The 21,633-nt window shown below is 34.1% G+C and overlaps 5 protein-coding genes across 5 annotated transcripts; 2 read left to right on the forward strand and 3 right to left on the reverse strand.

The window, feature by feature from the left end:
• Positions 1–384: 384 nt before the first annotated feature.
• Positions 385–3,758, reverse strand: TRIADDRAFT_55255 (uncharacterized protein; the record flags this gene model as incomplete). Its single annotated transcript, XM_002111793.1, has 11 exons — positions 385–406; positions 1,054–1,151; positions 1,229–1,330; positions 1,411–1,484; positions 1,636–1,680; positions 1,831–1,932; positions 2,046–2,141; positions 2,331–2,379; positions 2,568–2,717; positions 2,812–2,992; positions 3,694–3,758. The coding sequence occupies 11 exons, from the start codon at positions 3,756–3,758 to the stop codon at positions 385–387; spliced, it is 984 nt and encodes a 327-aa protein (XP_002111829.1).
• A 996-nt stretch (positions 3,759–4,754) lies between these two features.
• TRIADDRAFT_24447 (uncharacterized protein) lies at positions 4,755–9,894 on the forward strand (the record flags this gene model as incomplete). The annotated part of the gene is made up of 24 exons (XM_002111315.1): positions 4,755–4,887; positions 5,087–5,214; positions 5,417–5,478; positions 5,834–5,999; positions 6,242–6,316; positions 6,417–6,509; positions 6,614–6,823; positions 6,870–6,947; positions 7,028–7,071; positions 7,136–7,262; positions 7,354–7,445; positions 7,530–7,635; positions 7,746–7,779; positions 7,853–7,932; positions 8,032–8,121; positions 8,220–8,426; positions 8,496–8,585; positions 8,660–8,780; positions 8,858–8,940; positions 9,039–9,177; positions 9,268–9,349; positions 9,394–9,395; positions 9,432–9,559; positions 9,664–9,894. The coding sequence occupies 24 exons, from the start codon at positions 4,755–4,757 to the stop codon at positions 9,892–9,894; spliced, it is 2,601 nt and encodes an 866-aa protein (XP_002111351.1).
• Positions 9,895–10,809: 915 nt separating this feature from the next.
• Positions 10,810–12,459, reverse strand: TRIADDRAFT_24579 (uncharacterized protein; the record flags this gene model as incomplete). The annotated part of the gene is made up of 5 exons (XM_002111794.1): positions 10,810–11,009; positions 11,120–11,163; positions 11,257–11,395; positions 11,848–11,917; positions 12,283–12,459. The coding sequence occupies 5 exons, from the start codon at positions 12,457–12,459 to the stop codon at positions 10,810–10,812; spliced, it is 630 nt and encodes a 209-aa protein (XP_002111830.1).
• A 2,464-nt stretch (positions 12,460–14,923) lies between these two features.
• On the forward strand, positions 14,924–18,784 carry TRIADDRAFT_55258 (uncharacterized protein; the record flags this gene model as incomplete). Its single annotated transcript, XM_002111316.1, has 6 exons — positions 14,924–15,691; positions 16,794–17,030; positions 17,298–17,474; positions 17,551–17,673; positions 17,831–18,466; positions 18,578–18,784. The coding sequence occupies 6 exons, from the start codon at positions 14,924–14,926 to the stop codon at positions 18,782–18,784; spliced, it is 2,148 nt and encodes a 715-aa protein (XP_002111352.1).
• Positions 18,785–19,880: 1,096 nt separating this feature from the next.
• TRIADDRAFT_55259 (uncharacterized protein) lies at positions 19,881–21,616 on the reverse strand (the record flags this gene model as incomplete). The annotated part of the gene is made up of 5 exons (XM_002111795.1): positions 19,881–20,017; positions 20,102–20,131; positions 20,224–20,532; positions 20,631–20,903; positions 21,253–21,616. 5 exons carry the CDS (start codon positions 21,614–21,616, stop codon positions 19,881–19,883), a joined length of 1,113 nt encoding a protein of 370 aa, XP_002111831.1.
• Positions 21,617–21,633: the final 17 nt, after the last annotated feature.

A 21,633-nucleotide genomic window follows, 5' to 3' on the forward strand; every position in this document is an offset into this window, starting at 1 on the left:
ATACGGTATATCCATTTGAATACAAATACCTTGATGTATTAAATTCTAAATATCATATTTGATACTTTCAAGTAAGACAAACATACTTACTTGAATTCCGTTTAATCGACCTGATTGTGTACCATCGACATTATATCTCGACTTCTTCATTTCTCATGTACGTATCCTGTTATATTGCGATTATTATGTATTTAGAAAAAAATTGACAATGCCTTCACGACTCATAAAAGTTCTGAGCGCTTGTGATATATTAGTTAGCTACATTTGTCTTTATTCTTTGTGTCTCATAATGTACAAAAAATGACTGTTTTCAATAAACTTTACAGAAATTGAAAAGATTGATAAAGATGGTATCGTTTTGCAAATGACTAGTTTTAATTTTGCTTAAAGCTGAATGCGAGTACACCTGTATTTACAAGATTGCAGTATGAAGATAAAATTAATTTACAGGACTTTCAACTCTATGCGATTACAGCAATATCGTTACAGAGTGTTGACTCCAGTACAATTTAAACATAAGTAAATACGTTGAAAAGATTGATATTGATTAATCTTCAAAATTATAGTGTTTTCAAAGCGATCGTAGCATTCGCGATAATTTGAGGTGGAGTAGTTTCCTGCTTAGCGTCAATTAGAATATCAAATGCGAATGATAATAGTGATTGCAGGGTTTTAGATTACTATTACAGCCAATTCGCTAAAATGATTTTAATTTGACAATTATATAAAATGATATCAGATAGCAATTAACGTTAAATAATGTAGGAGTGGTTATGTACAGGATCAATTGGAGAGTAGTTGCATATTAATTAACATGTAATAGACCTGTATTTAAAAGTTTCTTTATGGAGGTAAGTTGATACTTCATTTCGGTAATATTAACGAAATTTTTCCCTCAGTTTATGCCATTCACTTGCCACCGCAGTGCGTTTCTGCCAAAGATATTCCTGACCATATAGTATATACGCTCTAGGTTTGTTATGATAGCATAAAGCTTAAAATTTCTAAAGTTATGAAAACCCAGGTAATGCTTTTTTATTGTGTCTGACTAACCCTCCAAATAGTGCTCCACTTAGATGTGCAGAATGACTCAAAAATCTCCACCTAAATAGTAGTCCTAATACATCAATGGCCATTATCGCTAGCATTCCCTAATAGTAAAAAGTGATCCTAAGTATATTTGTAATAATGCAGCAATGGATAACATAGGGCATTTGAAAGTTCTTACGTGAGTAATTGGGAAAGAGAAAAATGGAAGAAATATTATAGATAGTTGAGTATCAGGTCTTTTCAAACATATTACTGCTAATGTTCCCATTAATGCACCAGACTAAAAGAAATCCAACCGTTCAATATTTTTACGTGGTACTTTATACTACATAATTTATGACACTATTCAGATTTACTTACCGCTCCAAGTCCAAACACCCGAGTGCTTCTAATTGCTAGATGATATAAGTTTTGGCCAAGTGAGGCAAACACGCCTATTAAAACAGAGTCAGATACACTGTTACACGTGTATTGTAATTGTTTACAAAGTTAAAGGGATATTTAGCATGATAGCATATTCTTCAACTCTTAAAATTATCAATATTCTTTTAAGTTTCTAGGTTGTTCAGAACTCATCTACATTACCAGCTGATATGTACGTAGCGAAAAATTGCTCTTTACCAAGTATATCTAGTGAATTGAGTCAAAATTGAGAACAGTTATTATCAAAGTAAGAATGTGTACTGAATTGCTTATTCACTTTGAAGACTGAATGAGATACTTGATAAAATTATTAAATGCTAGTAAAGTATGTGTATAACTCCCATCAAATAGTAGTACCGCATGCTAAAGGTGCAAAATTCCATAAAACAAACATATTCATGCCAAGGTGCCACCAATCGAAATGGCTGAAGGTGCTTGTTAATAGGGTTATAGATCTGCCTATATTTACGATAAGTAAAGATATTAGCTTTCAATGTTAATTCATTTTGTAAGTAATAATAAAGAGATAGTTATCGCTATAAATGAGATTAGTAAATTCATAAATACTTTACCACTAGCAGGGTTGTTTGTGAACCATCGTACCATAAATGGAAACAGCTTAGGGATCTTCCACAATGCAAACACTCCAGCATTAATAGCTATGATGGCTGAGTGATAAGAAAGTTCAATTAAGGCTTAGTTAGAATTAGCTATTAAGGCTAAGTTATTGATAAAATGCACATTTCTAAAGATGCAGCAATAATTGAGTTTTCAACCATCAATTGTCTATTTGCAACCATATTAATTCTTTTCGAATTTTATAATTTAAATATGCAAGTAATTTATTTGGCTCTAACTTGTAGCAACTTTGCGACTATCCGGTAAGGAATTCCACCATCGATTGAGCTGCGAAAATGTGTAGAGACTCCATTGATTAGCTTATACAGTAATGACAATTATAATTATTTATTCTATGATGCATACAGCTAACATAATTTGAAAGGAATATAAGTTTGTTGATTGATTATACGATATCGATAGCGTTGATTAGTACAGATGTATTTCCAAAAGTGAAGTACGTTTTGTAGTCCTACCTTTCTCCTGAATTCGCCATTTTTGTATCGTGTAAAATCCTGAAAGAAATCTTTAAAAGGGCCCCGTATCCTGCTTAGCCCCATGATACCCAATGATCTCATTTTCTCATATTCGGCAATGATAGCACCTGTAAAGCTTACGGCACATACCTTTCAAATATAATATTAAATGTAGTTGTTACACTTTTATGAAGGGTAATATAGTAATATCACATAATTAAATATTGCAGCCACGCAAGCTTACAGCAACACTGAATATGAACGGTTTCGTTACTAAGTTACGAAAGCTTGCATTCCGGTTCTTCTCATGCATATAACGGTCCGTAAATTTGTCAGCATTGTCATGTGTGCTACGTCTTAATTGTCCCGGTCTAAACTGATGGCGGACAGCGTCCAATCGGAAGGGATTGTGCGTAGAGATATTTCTAAATAGAATTAAATAGAACTTATTTAGTGACTATTACTTCATTCATTATTAACATATAATCGATTCGTTATTGGAGATTCAAACAATAATGTTCAACTTATTTTTATTATTTGCTACAAGGAATCGGATCGCAAACATACATAAAACTGGCGATATCATGCTATCCACAATGTAGTATACTTAGGAGAAATCCATTATTAATTATTGGTCTTAAATGTTGAATATGCAGCATCTATTTGACCACTGCGTTTATTATGAGCACTAATCTCAGCAGTAATAGGAATTACAGGTGGTGTTGATAAACTAATCATAGCGTCCGTGACAGCCTAAAGTAATGATAATAATCCAGAATGTACAGTAGAATGAATCAGATATCTCTCTCTATATACAGTACATGAAAGTAGTTCCTTCTGATGCTGCTAATACAAGTCTTGTATCATTATTATTTCTCTTACTTCTGCAGAAAAATATCCCAGTCTCACTACTTGATTAATAGAATTACTGCATAGGTACTGTAATGAACACAAATTGCACTTGATCGTCATTGCTAATTTATAGTCATTTGCATGGCATTGGCGCTCTAGTATTTAGTGAGTTAATTTGTAATGCAAGGTCAAGATTTAGCGCTGATAGCATATAAGATATGCACTTAACGATCAATAATAGAATTGATCATTTATTCTCAAGGCGTCTACGTACCTGATGCAGAGTCTAGGCAAGCCCCTCGAGATTGCAGTAACCGTTGTTAAACCATTGATCATCATCGTCGCTTGAACACTATCGAGACTTCTCCTAAGGGTATACTCTCATGTACTCTACACACCGCCAGTTGTTCAATGAATATACACTGTACAAGAAATGATTGCCTGTGATTCCTTGGCTCATGTAATTTCCTATTGAGATGTTATTAAAGCTAGTGGATATTGTTATTGATTAATTGAAGATTTGTAGTCTTGTATTATAGGAGGAAGGAGCTGAGTTGCGTGCAGAGCCGATCGTCGGGTTGTCTTTCACACGCTTGACTACTGTACGAAATGATGGAAGATTTTCATACTAAGTGAGCATCGATTGTACACTTTCCGGTATTCATGTTTTGGGCTGCATACACGACATAGTACTGTGCCATTATACTGTAGTACCGTACAGTACAGTATTGCACACTCTATGCACAGTGTACAGTACTGTACTGTATTGCACGCTCTACCTGTACTGTATGCACAGTGTACTGTACAACACAGTACAATGTACTGTACAGTACAAGATGCATGTCGGAGTACTTAGTACTGTAGTACTGTAGTGTACAGTATTGCACACTCCATGCACAGTGTACAGTGTACAGTGTACAGTACAAGAGGCATACCGGTGTACTGTACACTGTACGGTACAGTACTGTACTGTACTGTACTGTACTACACATACTGTACTGTACAGTACAGTAGTTTACAGCCCGTACTGTAAACTACAGTACTAGAAAACTTTGAATAGCAGTACGCAAACATGATGCCATACTGTATTCAGTAGAAAGCTAGATCCAATTGACGTACAGTACAGTACAGTTGCTACCCATATTGGCTAATGCACTGTAGCTAGTCGCCCTAAAAAGTACTGTACACTTACTGACTGAACTGCAGTATCAAACGTCATCATAAGCCCAAAACAAAGCCACTGATGCCAAATCAGCCAAAACGCCTGCAAAATCTGCCAAAGTGAACATGGCGGCGTTGTCTTCTGTTCGTTCCAAGCAGGGCAATAAGAGCCAAATGGATCAATTGTCCTTATGGAATAGCAAGAATGAATGTATTGCTCCTCTAAGCGAGAGCCAAATCGATAGTATTCACCAGTTGGCTTTGCTATCCAGACATTTACCTATGCCATCTGATGTTACTCAGGTAGGTCTAGGATTAGCATTATCAGTCAAGGATGGCCATGCAATGGCTGGAAGGAAGCGATCTTATTTTAGCATAGAACGATTGATAATTGTGTTTTGACGCAGTGTTATAGCTTTTACGATGCATATTAGGTAGTGTAGTATAATTTGTCTTTGTGGATTACATAGAATGTTTTATTTATGATATATAGACGACGATGAAAGCGGAAATCAAGGATGAAAAAGATCAAGCAAAGTCGATCAGTTCTATACCCGCTTCTCCACGATCGCCTAATATGCCAGAATCGTTTGAAAATCATGGCATGAAACAACCTGTCGAAACAGCACAACAGGTATTAATCTGACTAAATTGGAACGAATAGAAACACTTAAATCATTCCATCGTACTCTCTCTTATCTATAATGATATTACAGCGCTGTCGTTGCTTTCTTTAAATTCGTCAATCATCACTATGGCAGCAAGAACTGGATGTCAGAGTCATCATTAATGGCGACATGTAGCAATGCATTGTAACACTTTATTCCTTTTTCTAGTTCTTTTCTTGGTTCGCAGATGTTGAATTACAGATGGAAAGTGAACAGGAACAAGAATATAGGTCAGTTGCAAGCTAAGTGGCGTATACAGCCGCCTTCGTACTTGTTAATTTACGGCTACTCTGACGAGTACAATGTTGCTATCAGCAGTGGTAAAACACCTGCGTAGATATAAAGATAGACGCATTAGTTACGTTATCAACTTGGACTGCACCTTGACCAATGACAATATTGGAGGTTTTACAGCTTCTTAAAGAATTCTTTTAATATGAACTATTATTACCTTTGAAAATAGTAATCATTCCCTTTACAAGTTACCCTACAGTGTTATAGTTTCACTTTTACTGTAAAAGGTGATGTTATCGGGATTGGTTTAGAAATGAAATCAAATAGAATGATATGTAATTTGAATGATAGAGCATACAGCGATCAACTTGATCAATATTACCAGCTGTGTACGAGCATCGAAGAACAGATTGATAATGCTTTATATCACTTGGAAGAATTAAAAGATCAGCATGTTACGGTTTCCACTAAAGCGAATACATTGCACGCTGCTTGTGAAAAATTACTAGCAGAGCAAGTGAGTTAATTCACGCTATTTTATCTTTTCGGCTTATTTGTTCAAGGTATTTACTAGGTATTTTAGTGTATAACGCTTACCATTGTGTTAGTAAAAATATTTTACCATATTCTTACATCGTACTTCGAAACTAAAGCATGCAAATAACTTTGATGTTAGTAGTACATTGCACAATACTGCCTGTTTTAGAATTTGTAATGTTCGTCAATAGATTAAGTATCTATTATTTTGTGTACTTTAAGACAAAGCTGATGACTGTTGCTGAAAGTATAAATAACAAATTATCCTACTTTAACGAATTGGAAAAATTAAGTCGGGTATGTAAATGATAATTAAAACAAATTCCATTGTAGTTGGTAAACTATTGACGATATTAAGGAATGGGGCAATGAATTCATTTTTTACTTACTCTGATAGAAATTAAGTTTACCAACACTCTCGGTTACATCTGAGGCGTTTGCTAATATCCTTGCAAGACTTGATGAATGTCTTAGTTTCCTACAGTTAAATGTAAGTTATGTAAATACCCATCGATGATTATGTACTATTAGATTTATTGATTTATTTCTGTACCTTTATTAATTTTATAAATTTGTGTTGCTTTTATTTTCTAGCCAAGCTATAAGGAATCACAGATTTATACTCTGCGATTTCGTCAATGCTTACTCAGGTCATTAAATATGATAAAGCATTATGTAGTGTCTAGGTTCAAAAATACCACACAGATAATTCTCAAACAGGTACTGTGTACTCTAGTTTCAATTTTAGTGCAACCTATAAGCGTATTTATAGACCATGATCTAGTGTATCTTATATGCGAGTATGTACAAACCTACCGACTTAAAATTTAAATTAAAACAAATTTTATAGACTAATCGAGTAATACCTCCGGAAAGAGTATTTACTGAATATTACAATAACTTTCGTACGAGCTCAGCGAAAGTGAAGGTATGCAATTCTATTGGATATCCACAACGTTTGGTAATCGTTATTTTATAATTCCTAAATTGAATATACTTTGTTATTAGGTTGTTACTGAACTAGTGGAACAACGGGCAAATAAAAGCAAAGAGTAAGGACTAAAAATATAAAATTGTTCTATGGATGCGCCATGTAACCTTATTATCTATTGATAGGTATTTTGCGCTATTGCAAGACTGCCGCCAGTGTTATACAACTCAACGAATTGCAATTATGACAGGCTATATTCAAAGATGGATTCAAACTATTCTACAAGAGCATCTTCGCGATCATTGTGCCCAGGTAGATGATGAAAGTATACTGCAATGATGGATACATACTTTGTTGCTTTGGAAAAAGTTTATCATAGTAAAACCAAGTTTTCATCTAATAGGTTCGAGCAGGCTGCAAATTTATGCTGCATGTCTGCCACGATGAATACGAGTTATATTTTAATTTCTATGGTATGGGAAGCGATGAAATTAGGTTAGCCAAAAAAGCAATTAGTAAATGTGTTGACACGAGTAATATATCGCCCCTTCGTTTACACTTTTCTATCACATATTATAGTCAGCTTTTAGAATACTTTTCGAATTGCTTATACACATCCTTGCGACCTGTTATTATCAAAATAAATCACTTGGAAACCCTCGCAGAACTTTGTTCAATCTTAAAGGTAATCACCATTGATATATTGTTAAAGGCGTCTATGTCTGAAATAGTTACATATTTTATTGAACTGCGTTGAAACAGAGTTTCTGATACGAGATAAATTGATACTTGCAGACTGAATTATTGGAAGATCAAATCATTCCTAAAGGTAAACTAGAAATATGAGCTTGTCATTTTAACTGCAAAACTTGATAACTCATTCCTGATATGCCATTTCCAAGGTGACGAGCTAGCAGCGTTCGGTTTAATTGTTTCTAATATGCTCGAAGATGTACAAGAGAGGCTTGTATATCGAGCACAGGTAAAATTGTTTGTTGTTACTGTTGTATATTACTAATATAGTATTGGTGTATTTGATTGGACTTGTATTGACGCTCTTGCTAATTATTTTATTTATTAGGCATATATTCAAAACGATATTGATAGATATAATCCAGCACCAGGAGATTTAGCTTATCCTGACAAATTGCAAATGATTCATGACATGGAAGTAAATATCATTTAAGTACAATTTTATGCTAGGGTAATGAAATTATGCATGCAGTACCACATGATGCTACTAAGGCTATTATTGTATTTTGACAATAGCAAAAGCAAACGCCTGAAGATAAAGAAGGATTAGATGATAGCTTTACTGATCCTGAAATGACTTCTATACCGCTTGGATCTTCAACCCCAATGAACCGACCAATGCAACCGCTACCAGTAGTTCCAACCGCAGATTCATATGCTATGTGGTATCCAACTGTGCGTCGCACATTGCTATGCTTGTCAAAATTATACAGATGTGTTGATGTAAGTAGGATGATTTAGTGAGCCTCTGCGAAGATATCGCTTAAATGTAGTTTTCACTTTTTTATTTAGAAATATATCTTTGAAGGACTATCCCAGGAAGCTATTTCTGTCTGCATCCGATCTTTAATCAAAGCTAGTCAAATGATTATAAGCAAAAAGGTTGCTGAGATTTTCAATATCATCTGAGTTAGTAACAACGAATTAAAATGCAGAATTATTTTCTTTTTGAATAGAGTAAAACCGATGGCTACCTATTTATTATTAAACATATATTAATATTACGAGAACAAATAGCCCCATTTGAAGTCGAATTTGCCGTGAAAGAAACTTCACTTGACTTTAGCCATATTAAAGGTTTAACAATACTTTTTAATACTTGAAATATTTTTTAATGTCTACTAACATCGCTTCTTGGTGTAAAATTGTTGTAGATGTTGCGTACGATTTGTACTTGAAGGGTCGCAAAGGTTTGACGTTGGATAGTAATAACACTGTTCTAAAGTTACTACTGGATGTAAGCTCAACTATAACGATAATTTTTTTTAAAATAAAATTGATTAAAAATTCGATTTGGAGGGAAATGATCTATAAAATCATATTGTTTTTATCTAGGGTATTCCGCATGTCACTGAAAGTTACGTCGATTCTAAAGAAAATGTGAATAAGAATTTAAAGGAATATTGTCAACTATTTATAAATCATGTCACAGATCTGTTTGTAGCTCCTATTAAAGCATTTATGGATAGGGTAAGTATTGCAATTTCTAAACACTGTTCGTATGTAAGAAAATATCTGAGCTACGTTTTGATTTTAAAATAAATTTGTGCGGTAATATAGGCAGAAGTGATTTTGTCAATGGACAAGAACAACTCTAAAAATAATAAGGTTTTTCTGGCAAAACAACCTTTCGCGCAACCTGGCAAGTTATTTACAAATACAAACTATAATTTTATGTTCTCAGTTTTAGCAGTTAATTTATGGTTATATCTTTCTGAAATCCTTTAGAAAAAGTTCGTGAAGTTATTAATGAAACGTATACAGGTATAAAAAGAAAGGTTACCGGCATTTTAATGAGTATGTCTATTTATTTGTCCAACAAAGATACCGAATACATTCTATTTAAGCCAATTAAGGTAATAACGAATTAGTTTAGGTTTTTCTTATTGAATCGTTCGACGTGATTTAAACTATCATGATTTCCTGGATCGCTAAAATTTAATATTTGGCGTATAATTAGGCGAATGTATTACAAACTTTTAAGAAGGCATCAGAACTGATTTCCTCAAATTATTCTGATGAAGACCAACAAATTATAGGCTGTCCATCTCAAGATCAGGTAATTACATCGTTAGATGTTATATATATTAAAGACTTTATCACAAAATTCTTCCATGAGGATGTCTTGAATGTCTTTTACAGTCAACACAACTGTTATAGTTATGCATTTCTTATTTTGTTTACTTACTAAATTAGGTTACAATGCTACTTGCAACAACGAAAGTAGCAGAAGATTGAAACGTTACGAGATTATAATATTAAGAATTCTATTATTAGCAACAGTGTGGCTTTTATTGCAAACAATGCAATTTGTATATATGTTAAAATTGAAGCTTGCTTCATCATTTTCCCTTTCAAATTAACTTGTCCATAATATAATGTATTGAGCAGTCTTTATAGCACTAAGATTATATCGATCTGTGATAATTTTTGTTTTGAAACAGCAAAATATGCGGCTATATTTAACAACGGTAGCAACGTGAAGTTATCGCTACTCTCTTTACTGTACTGTATGTATGTCTCTAACTGCTATTACAATTTGGAAACTAAATCAAAATTTTTATTAAACATTTGTAACCTAACTTACGCGAGAAGTCAAAGAGTATTTTTACAATGTTTTTGTCTCAAGTACTGCATTAATATCAATACTAGAACAATTAGTATTGTGGCTATAGTAATGAAAGCAGACTATCAATTGCTATTACTGACATAGGTTGGATACTGGTTATTGCCCTGGGTATATATGTACAGTTACACAAAAACAACACAAAATAATGGCATAATTAGGCTAAGCTTTATTTAGATAAATTCGTGCATTTTTCATCGTTATTCGATGGCTTATAGTGTAAATCTGTAACATACCGGCGATAAGGATGTATTTTTTGGATACTATAATTAAACGTGATATGAACAGGTATTTACGATAGAAACTGCGATGAATGCTTTAAATAGATCTGTAACTAATTAATTATCTGAAACTAGAGATACAGTACATTGGTCATGCAGTTATTTGAATCAAATAGAGTAGATTACTTGTGATTATGCTAGAAACGACTACGGACGATTACTCAATCGTGGGAATTATATAACTATTAGTAGCTATACTTTAGTTGGCCTTTTTTCTGCGTTTACTAGTAGATAGCTCTTGAAGAGGCCTTAAGGCTTCCCATGACTGCCACAGCATAGCTAGAGGAATGACTACCCACAAGCCATTGAAGAATACCAAGTATATCCATAAGTATAATGCATTACTGGTATCCAGTGATGGGCTTCCAGTGATCCATTCAGGGGCGAAAGTCATCCATCCTATTTGAAATATTAGCAAAAGGATTCATATAAAGTTCCAGATTGAGAATGTTATATAATTTAAATTGAGGCATTATTATCTATGTTTATCATCATGTCTGGTATCCTACCTCCATAGAGTTCACATACACACAGTGTAATTTGCAAGAAATGCCTATGGATATCAGGAGAATGATGGTACTGGCATTAATTATTTTTTACAGGTATTGATTTGTAATAACTTTTATGTAGATTTCTGGAGCTGCACCTATAATGCTTGTTGTTCACTATAGCGTAAATGAGCCAAATGCAGACAGGACCACAAAACATTACAGTCAATATTTCAAGTGATATCAAGCCGGTGTCGAAATGGATCCACCTCGAATCAGCTTTTCCGTATTCTTTCCCTAATTTAAATATAATTATTCCTTGTTACCAACAAAGATTAACAGGACAATCGAAGTGATTGCGTAAACAACTGTCCTTTTAGCTAATATCTAATTAAAAATACTGAACAGTACGGCATTAGTTTTGCCATTACAATGAGTGATGTTGTAACAACCAACTTTTGACCTGACGGCTAAGAGGTTGTAAACATATTTTATTAAAGGATGTTATATATATTATATTCGTAGCAGCTCGTTGGCTATAATAGTTTCATCGATTATTGTATAGCAAAGCTGTATAGATATATGCATTATCTGCACTGCTATAATTACGTGATATTAATCAGGTAGAAATAGATTAACCTCAACTTTCAATTTACAGTTAGAAAGAGTTAAGGTAACGTGATCATCTCGATTTTTTGTACGTAGGTGTATCTATGTAAAAACGAAAAAACTATAATTTATCAACTTACATAACTCAGCCATATAGCCTTCTGATTTGGCCACTGTGCCATGGAATGACATGGAAAGGTAAGAAGCTTCCTAATCAAAAATTGTATAATTGTCTAGGATATTATGTAAAATATTAATTATAATATCCCAACTATTTTTGTTTATTTTATTTGTATCATTGCTGCAGAATAGTATTTTAAAAAAACATCCACAAGTGAAATGCTGCATAAAAGTTGAAAGGGATAATCTTGGAAGTTAGTAACTTAAGGTGGATATAGAATGAATCCGCAAAGAATAGTATAACTTTGATACTGCGTATGCATTGTCAACAGGTATTGAAATGCTTTTCTACAGAAGTATAGTGAGCGGATGATAGCATATTGAATAATAACGTTCTGTACTTCATATATTGATTGCAAGTACAGAAATAATACGATTAGCTATTGCAAACTTACTAGTGTAAAATGGGTAATGGCATCATAGAATAGCCAGATAATTATCCATTTATCAGCGGACAATTTTACGGAACGGTTTGCGAACCAGGCCAAGACTACAGCGGAGAGTAATTGAAAGAATGTCAAAGCTAGGCTATAAACGGCCACTTTTTGATCGCCAAATATTTCTTCAGTCATCTCTGCATACAACCTGTAAAGAAAAAAATAATATAACGAGTACTGTCTACACAGCGAGATCACGATCGTGCTATCCATTTATGGGTTATTTTCCATTATCATTAAAGCATAATACTGATCAATATTGCATTGAAAATCAAGACTATTTAATACAGTATACAGTACAATCCATGATTCAATTTGTCCTTTTATAGTATGACTGCTAGTTCAAGACTAGAATAGCACAATATACAATATGGATACATAGGTGAAATGTTTTATTATCGCCAAGTATGTAGAGATGGTCGATCAATAAATGCATGGAATCATGAAGAAAGGCAGAAAACCTGCAAGTCAGCACGCTCTAAACGAATACTAGCATAAGTTTGATTTCACTTTTAACCGAAACAATTTGTTGACACGGTCAACGATATAGTTCATTCCTAATACCTACTGGTATCAGGGGCTACTGAAAGAGAGAAGATATTATGCTACTAGAATTAGAATGGGACCGAATCTGTGCATTGCATTCTTTGTTACAACTTGGTATGGTATTTTTTTGGCTACTGGTATTGATGTGACTGTAGCCACTGTTCCTCCATCAGCTATGGCCATGAGGCCATGATGATGGTGTATTTTCACTGTGGTTGAAGTAACAACTTGTTGATCAGGCTTTGTATTGTAGACTTGGCACGAGTTGTATTTACCTTTTTTTTTATCATTAATGATGTTAAGTTGTTGAAAAGATTTTGGTCATCATCCTGGCATTATTTTATGGGCTGTAGGAACAAGTCGAGTGAGAAGTATAGAAACTACTGCAGACTATTTGGTTAGATTAGCAAAATGCCGAGTCGTATTCATTGCATGCATGATATGAACCCGATCATAATTTGCACGCCCATCTGATTTGCAAGAAGAAACTGCGCATTGCATTTTTGTTTTATTTTATCCGTCAGCAAGTATTCATTATTCCACGATTCGATTCTCGTTGATAGGACGACTAGAAATGTCTATTAGAGTATCGTCGATGAAGAGGAGTACGGTGATCCACTATCCCCAGTTGAGTACTGTCTCTATCTCAGAGCAACCTAAAAATCTATTTTCTTTTTACTTTCTACTGGGTATTTAAATGACTGCTATTGGAATTGCAATAACTTATAGCAATGGGGTTTATGCTATTTGTTAGTAAAATAAATAAATAAAGGAATTGCATTTATGCATGGATACACTATCCATGTTATGGACAGTATACCAATCGCTTGAACAAGGCAAGGCAGTCTAGTCATTGTGAAGCACTTGTGCTACTACTCTCCGAGGAGGTCGCATTGATGGTTTGTCGTCATTGTAGGCTGGTTTTCGCTTGATTTCCTATCCATGGCTTGATAACAATCGAGATCCGTCTATCATGACATATCTAGATACGCATACTTACGCTAATTTTTGGATCCAATTGAAACTAGCTGGATAGCAAGACGGAGTAATTTCCAGCTACGCTGCAGCGATTTCTTCTTTCTCCTAGCGTAAGGTGATTAATAGGTTAATGGCAACGACGGTTTGGATTCAAGGCGGTAATCCAAGTCCAGATTGGCTTCACAATTGATGTTGACATGGCTACGGTATCACCTACAGTACAGTATCACCTGTTTGCGCACAATACGTACTGTACAGTGTGCACTGTACACTGTACTGTACACTAGGATGATAGAAGTCCATGGTGCAGTTGCTGTGTACTGCATCGGACCAAAATGTGTAAAATAAATGTCATGTCATTTCTTGTTGCTAAAATGTAAACAACGCCTACATTTACGACATCTATTTTGCATCGAGGTGGATTGTATTGTATGAATAGACCCGTTGTGGTTGGCAGATTCAGGACTCTTCCAGAACCTCTGCGGTCTTGATAAATAAGTGTAGAAAATGACATGTACTTTAACTATATAGTTTGAAGTAGATACTAACAGTGCTCAACTTGCTGTAGAGTAGTATTGTACTATGGACTACAACTACTGTAGAACATCGTTGACGGTGTACAGTAGGGGACAAAAATCCCTGGTTGTACTGTTTAGACTATGAGAAGAAGACTATAGTAGGTATTGTAGTAGTTCATCGCTACCAAGTTGGTTTTACACAGTATGATGTCTAGTTACAGCTGTAGCGTATACTTCAATTGACCGTAAAAATCGCAGCTTCCATATGATTGTCTCCTCAGGGCCGCGTCCATCCTTCTCGTTTTCCGAATATTGAGCTGTCGCCATTGTATACTACTGCTATACAGTGTATTGAACGCCTATAACGTGTTATGTCGCTGACTGTACTTTCACTACTGTCTCGATCTTCGATTGGATTAATACGGGTGTTGTTATTTTTCTCGACCCCTTTTGCCCTTTGCCCTCATAGATTGATCAACTCCTAATGGAAAATTAGCTTTAATTGGCGAGTAGAGAAAGTATAACTTGTCCCTTGTTCAACAGAGTGGGTTTCCCTTATGCAAAACGAGAGGGAACTGAAGGCGATGGAAGATAGCAATGGATTTTCCTGGCAAAGAGGCGAAATGAAGAGACAAGAATCATCCACAGACGACGTCTTCTTGATCGAGAAACAAACCACTACTACTGCTGCTGGAAGCAATGGCCATTTCAATAAGCGATGCCATGATTCTTGTACCATCAATCAGACCTATTTCCAGCGTTGTATGGATCGACTTAAAGCTACAGCTAATGGCAATCATTACTCACCCTTATTACAACTGTTAACTCAAATTGATAACCTTACCGACCAAATTGAAAATCATTTTATCTCCTTGGACAAGTTGTCCGATAGCGAGAAATCACTGATTGGCTACGTCCAGTGTATCAAGATAGATATGATTCACTTAGTCGATCATCATTTATGGTATATATTAGATAGGATTCATACCTACGATTGTTGGCAAGATGGTACCAAAGGCAATGGCTATCGATCTGTTTTAACCGTGATGCAGTCATGCTTAGTTAAAATGAAAACAGTTTTAGCCAGTGTTCAAGTCAACATGAAAAAATTACTCTTTCGTTTAGCCAAATATTTGACTGAATTGGAAGATTTTACGCGTGTTTTCTCTCATCTAGCCAGTATGTTACAAGCCATGAAACAACTTATGATGTTAACATCGGACGGTCGATTATTTCATGAATTCAATAATACATCCCATGATTTTTTACAGCAAGTGGATAATTTAGATCAAGAATGTTTTTATGGCCGCGTTTTCGCATTTCAAGTAAGGCAAAGGACAATATTTATCTTTGTCCAATACTTGTTTCCCTATGAACCAGTCCAAATTGTGCTTTTGCAGTTTTACATTATTCTTTCACAAACTCTTTCGTCTCCGTTCATATGCGTATAGTTAATGTATCCAATCATGTCTAGTAGAATATATTAAACACATGCTTACAGTAGATGCAATAGACGGTGATTAGAATCCAACAGGATTCATTTACCCTAAGTTTATTAAAGTTGGCGAGTTATTTTCAAATGTCAACTACAAGGCGCTTAGTAAAGTTGTCACAAATAGTCCCAATGATATTTTCCCTTCGAGTTGGATGGATTTATCCACTGAGTAAATTACACATCTTGTCACAAATTGAAGGATACGAATTGTAATTTAATTCTCATTGACTCGTAGGAATAAAAGAAAACTCTTTATGCATTAACTGTACTGAGTTATTATTATTATTATTTCTATATCATAATACCAATCCTGTCTACTTTATTTTCTAACCTACTGAGCATGGACTACATTAATTAATTCCAAGTCTACTGGAGTGGTGTCAAAAATTGGTTCTCGTCTCTATTTTACAAACACAGAGTAAAACCCCAGTAGAAACATCCAATTTTTATTACCTCCATTCATATCGTTTTTTTTTTCGCTTATTTATTTGTTTTATTTTATAAACATTTGATCACGCCATCTCATCATAGAAAATGAATAAAATGAACCTTATTTTCTCTTTCCCATATTTAATCAGACATGAAGCATACGCCCAGTAGATCATCTATAGTAGTCAAATGATTCAAAGAAAATTTCAGTATAAAAGGATAAATCATTATTTTACAACTGTAATGTAAAATTTTCGACGTCTTCAGTCTATTGTGATTTAATTTGTGGTATCTAACCAACAATATCATAGGAAATTTTATCGCCGAAAATTATGACAATACCATTGCCCTATTTTTATTTTTTATCACCTCCTTATAGCGAATAGAACTGTTATTCTTGACGTCAATGCCAAACTGTGTTATATTGTGTCGTTATATCTTTATATTATTTGACTTGATTGAATTATCGCTTAATGCTGCATTCATCTTGTTTCTGCCTATAGTATCCGGACTCGATCGCGAATTCTTTAAAAGTAATTAATCTTATGATGGCGGCCTATGGTGAAGCTTTTGCCCGTCATAATAATATTGCTGTGCGCGCTGCTGGTTTAGTATTGTATAGTGCCAAGTATTATTCGAATCCACAATTAAAAGCGAGACAAATTGTCGATTTATCCAAAAATCAACAGATAGAATTTACTAAATCATTTTGGCAGCTGAACGAAAATCAGCTATTACGGGTAGGATTATATCAAGTACAATAATCATGATAAGCAAAGCATTCAAAAATATCTTATAATTATTAATTATACCATATTTTCTAGATACAATTATTTTTCTGAATATGCTAGCATTTGCAATCTTGAGTAGATAATTCATTTGCCGTTAATAGTAATTAGCTAAGCCAGGCGTACCGTGGCTGAATAGGAATACTTTAGAAATTGCCTAATTGCTATTAATTAATTTTTTTCAACATGCGTATTAATCTATTTTCCTATAATGACCAGCATGTACCGTCTTTGCTGTGTAACTCGGTTGCCGTTAACCAAACCATTCAAGTTAAAATGGAAACGATGAATATTCACAACACGGATAACAAACTGATGGTGATACCATTCCCTGGAAATAATCCTGATGCAGTGATCAATATGAGATTACTGTCATATTACGCTCGGAAAGGACAGGTAGATAATACGTCATACTACACCTATATTTGAATTTAGTATTGATCCTTAACGGTACTTTCTATTGAAAATTTAGGAAGTGAATAAGTTGGTCACATTTATGACAACGCTGCAATTTCGTGAAATGCCATACTCGAAAGGAATCGTAATCCATTTCCATGGCGGAGGATTTATTGCTCAGTCTTCCAGATCACACGAGGTAATTTTTAAAATATGAAGTGTAATAAGAAATTAAATATTAATAGTAAATAGGATTAATCAAATCATTTCCTATTATACGCTCTTATAGTTATCTTATTGTACATACTATCTCTACATATACCAGTATAGACTAAATGCACGCTTACTTCAATTAGATTTATCTAAGGTCTTGGGTAAGAAATTTGGATGTGCCAGTTGTTAGTATAGACTATACCTTGTCACCGGAAGCTTCATTTCCTTACGCTATTGAAGAATGCTTTTATGCCTACTGTTGGATATTGCAACATATTTCATTGATGGGTTCTACTGCAGAATATGTATGTTTGACTGGTGATTCAGCAGGTGCTACGCTTGCCGTATGTGTCGCTATGAGAGCTGCTGAATATGGTCTTCGAATACCTGATGGCATCGTGTGCTCATATCCTGCTTTCATGTTTAGAAATGCTGCTTCTCCATCACGTTGTTTGTCCTACTTCGATCCGTTATTGCAGCAAGGATTTCTAACAACCTGTTTGTCCGCCTATCTTGGCGTTACAGTCGACAACGCTCACGTAAATAAATCATCGACAACTTCCAATGGAATAGACAAAGTAGATAATGATAACATTGTTAATGGCGATATAGTAGATGAAAATAATAACATTCAGTGTACAAAAGATGTTCCTAAAAACGAAAGCAGCAGCCCAAGACCAATCCTTTCCTTAACCGATCATGTACTTGATAATCCATATTTATCACCTCTTCTAGCTGACGATAATCTATTATCCAAAATACCGCCTATGAGAATTAATGTAAGTTTATTATAAACTTCCAAATGCTATCGTAACAAGAAGATAGCAATTTTAACCGGGCACTAATCAACAGTGATTTGTTCATTCTTTTGATTACAATTCCTATTTTAGGCATGCGATCTTGATCCAATATTGGATGATTCAATTGCATTTGCTCGACGTCTGAAAAGGGTTGGTGTAGATGTTCAAGTACGGGTATTTTCTGAGTTACCGCATGGTTTTCTAAATTTTGTGTATATTAGTGAAGAAGCTACTGCTGCTTCTGATGAGATTGTCAGTCAAATGAAGTCATTTCTATCTGATAGCACCTCAAGCTAGAGATGCAATCAGATAGTAATTGCAAATTTACGTCTTCGATAAAATTGATCATTTTGATATTGCACTCATTTTATCACAACTTCGGTATTAAAAATATTTGTAATTTATATATATATTTGTGGAATAATTCCGAATATTTACAGTATAGCATATAAAGGATTATCTGTAGGAGATATTGTACTGCAATAGGTTATCGTGGAAATTGTTAATTTATTCAGTTTTCAAGTAATGATAATTCTACGGTATAACATTTCTGGTTAATGAAACTGAAAAATAGATATACATGTTACTGTATATTAATAGTAGATTTAGTTTGTTTGGAACTCTGGACATATGGATTTGAACTTTACCAATATTTATATTACATACACGCTTTCTACATTTATTCATGTAAGATGTGTGACGAGATATTTATGACACATTAGAAATATCAAAAGTTAATATTCATAGCATTTTTACAGTTTAACAATGGTCTCCTGTTCATCCTTATTTTGTTTTTAGCCTTATTAGCCTTTCTTATCTATAATGACTATTCACCTTAGGATACATTTTCAATGAAAATGTATCACAGTATGGCGATCGTTTTTAGTATAACTTGAGGATAATAAATAAAAATCTAAGTAAATTTTCACTGAGCTAATGCTGATGACGAAATATTGAGGTGAAGGATTTGTACGGAGTATTTACATACATCAACACAGTCAAAAAAATTCCATAAGTACATACAGTAATGATATTAAATAACTTTTGAATAAGTTAGTTGTTTTAGAAGTATTTGTGGAAACTAAAACAATCAAAGTGGCTAATTCTGTAAGATTATGTTGAAAATAGGTCATCTCTGCTATGATTACTTGTATCGTTATACAGTACTGAGTTGTCATAGTCGATGTAACCTAAATTTATTCGACAAGCTTCAGGCCGTGAAGTGTTCGCCATTGATCGAAAGCTATTGTAACAGAAACAATGTATAGCAAATTAGATTGCGAAAATGATCACATATTCAATATTTCAGAAAATGCGATCCAGTAGCAATTTATTTGTCTCACTAAAGGGAAAAATCAAACAGTATGATAACATTGTGTGTGTAAAGCCCTGCTCAAGGGTTCATTTCTAACCGTTTCGTCCATATTCGATATAAAATGCCTCCGATAATCACCAACAGACAAAATCCAACACTAATCCCAATAGATAGCATTTGAGTCACGGATTGTCGTGTTTCATTAGCATCCACTGCTAGTAACAGAATTTAAAACTCATTAACTGCGTAATAAGTGGCAAAAAAAATTGAAATTATTAAAGCCCAAAATGACTTATTACCTGTAGTATTGACCCTAGTATCATTAATACCTATTTAGCGGTATGAGATAGTTGATTATTTATTGATCATAAAATGATACATATATTCAACATGGATATAAAAGTATTATCAGAATTCTTACCGTGGCTATCGGAGAGACTATTAGTATGTGTTGGAGAAATTGAATTTAAGATTGTCGAAGTTTCTACATCAGGCTTAGAAGTTTGTGTTGCGGTAATCATTAAATCGGGAGAACATACGGTTGATGCGCTTGGAATTAATTTATCTGTAATCATAGATTCTTTCTTTATCGTTGTTGAGATCTCGATTTCTGTAGTTGTAGTTGGGTTAGTCGTAGTTTGTAAGGTTCCAGTTTCATCAGTTATCGTAGCAGATAGTATGTCAAGCGATGATGAAGTGGACGATGAACGGCAACATTTAAATGGAGAAGCTAAGAGTAATAATTACGTCGTTTAAGTAAACAGAAAGTGACCAGAAAATTTGAATATCAAGTCAAGTTATAAAAATTTGCAACGTAAGGCAACTTACCTGCTCCAACGAGCAACATTAATTTTAAGCTGTCTCCAATGTAATCTCTAGAAAGCAAAGTGCAAGTGTAGCAATTTTGCGGCTTTAACCCCTTTAAAATGAGGGAAGTTTGATTTGTATCGGTTTGAATAGAATGACAGAAATGGTTCGTCGATGCACACTCTACGACATAGTGATGCTTGTGATGATTATCGTCAGCATGAGACCAGGTGAATAGAGCAGAGGAATTAGAGCGATTAACAAGTTCAAAATGTTTCGGCTCCTTAGGTGGTACTACATTTAGACATAAAAATGGAGTAAATATAATAATTGTTGATTTTTTATATCGTGTCATGCTAACTCTCTCTTCATCTACTTTTGGATTGTTAAATCATTCCATTACCTATTTTTACTGTAAGCATTATAAGAATAGTTAAATCACAATGAATATTTACAAAGCTATACGTAGCGCACAAAATTGTAGTCATTTTTACGTTGTAGTTGATTATACAACATTAAGGAGACTTGTTAGTTTTTTATTTGTTGAAAATATCTAAAAATTGTAATGGTTGATTATTCACAATTTATTTACACCCGGCGCTTAGCAGAGAATGATGTATTTAAATAAATAATAAACTATTACCTAAGACATTGAGTTTAATAGTTTTTTTATCATCTTGCATAGCGGAAAAATACGAAGCAGCACATTTATAAATACCATCATGGCTTGTTGTGATATTGAGGATAGTGATCCCTATTGTAACATTTGTCATTGATTTGTTATAAAAGCTTTTAACGGTTGATTGATCTCCTTCGTCAATTAAATAATCTTTATTAGAATTCATAACCAATAAGTATGGTGGCCACGTCTTTTCTACTTTACCAAAGGATAATAAATCTAAAGGTCTTCCTTGATTGTCAATTAGCCTGGCTGTACATTGTAAACTTATAGTTTGATGGATTACCGGGGAAATTGGACTATTAGGTGTTATTATAACATCGCTCATGACATGAGCGATGTCTG

This window comes from Trichoplax adhaerens, genomic scaffold (assembly GCF_000150275.1).
Source record: "Trichoplax adhaerens TRIADscaffold_4 genomic scaffold, whole genome shotgun sequence".
Lineage (NCBI taxonomy): Eukaryota > Metazoa > Placozoa > Uniplacotomia > Trichoplacea > Trichoplacidae > Trichoplax > Trichoplax adhaerens.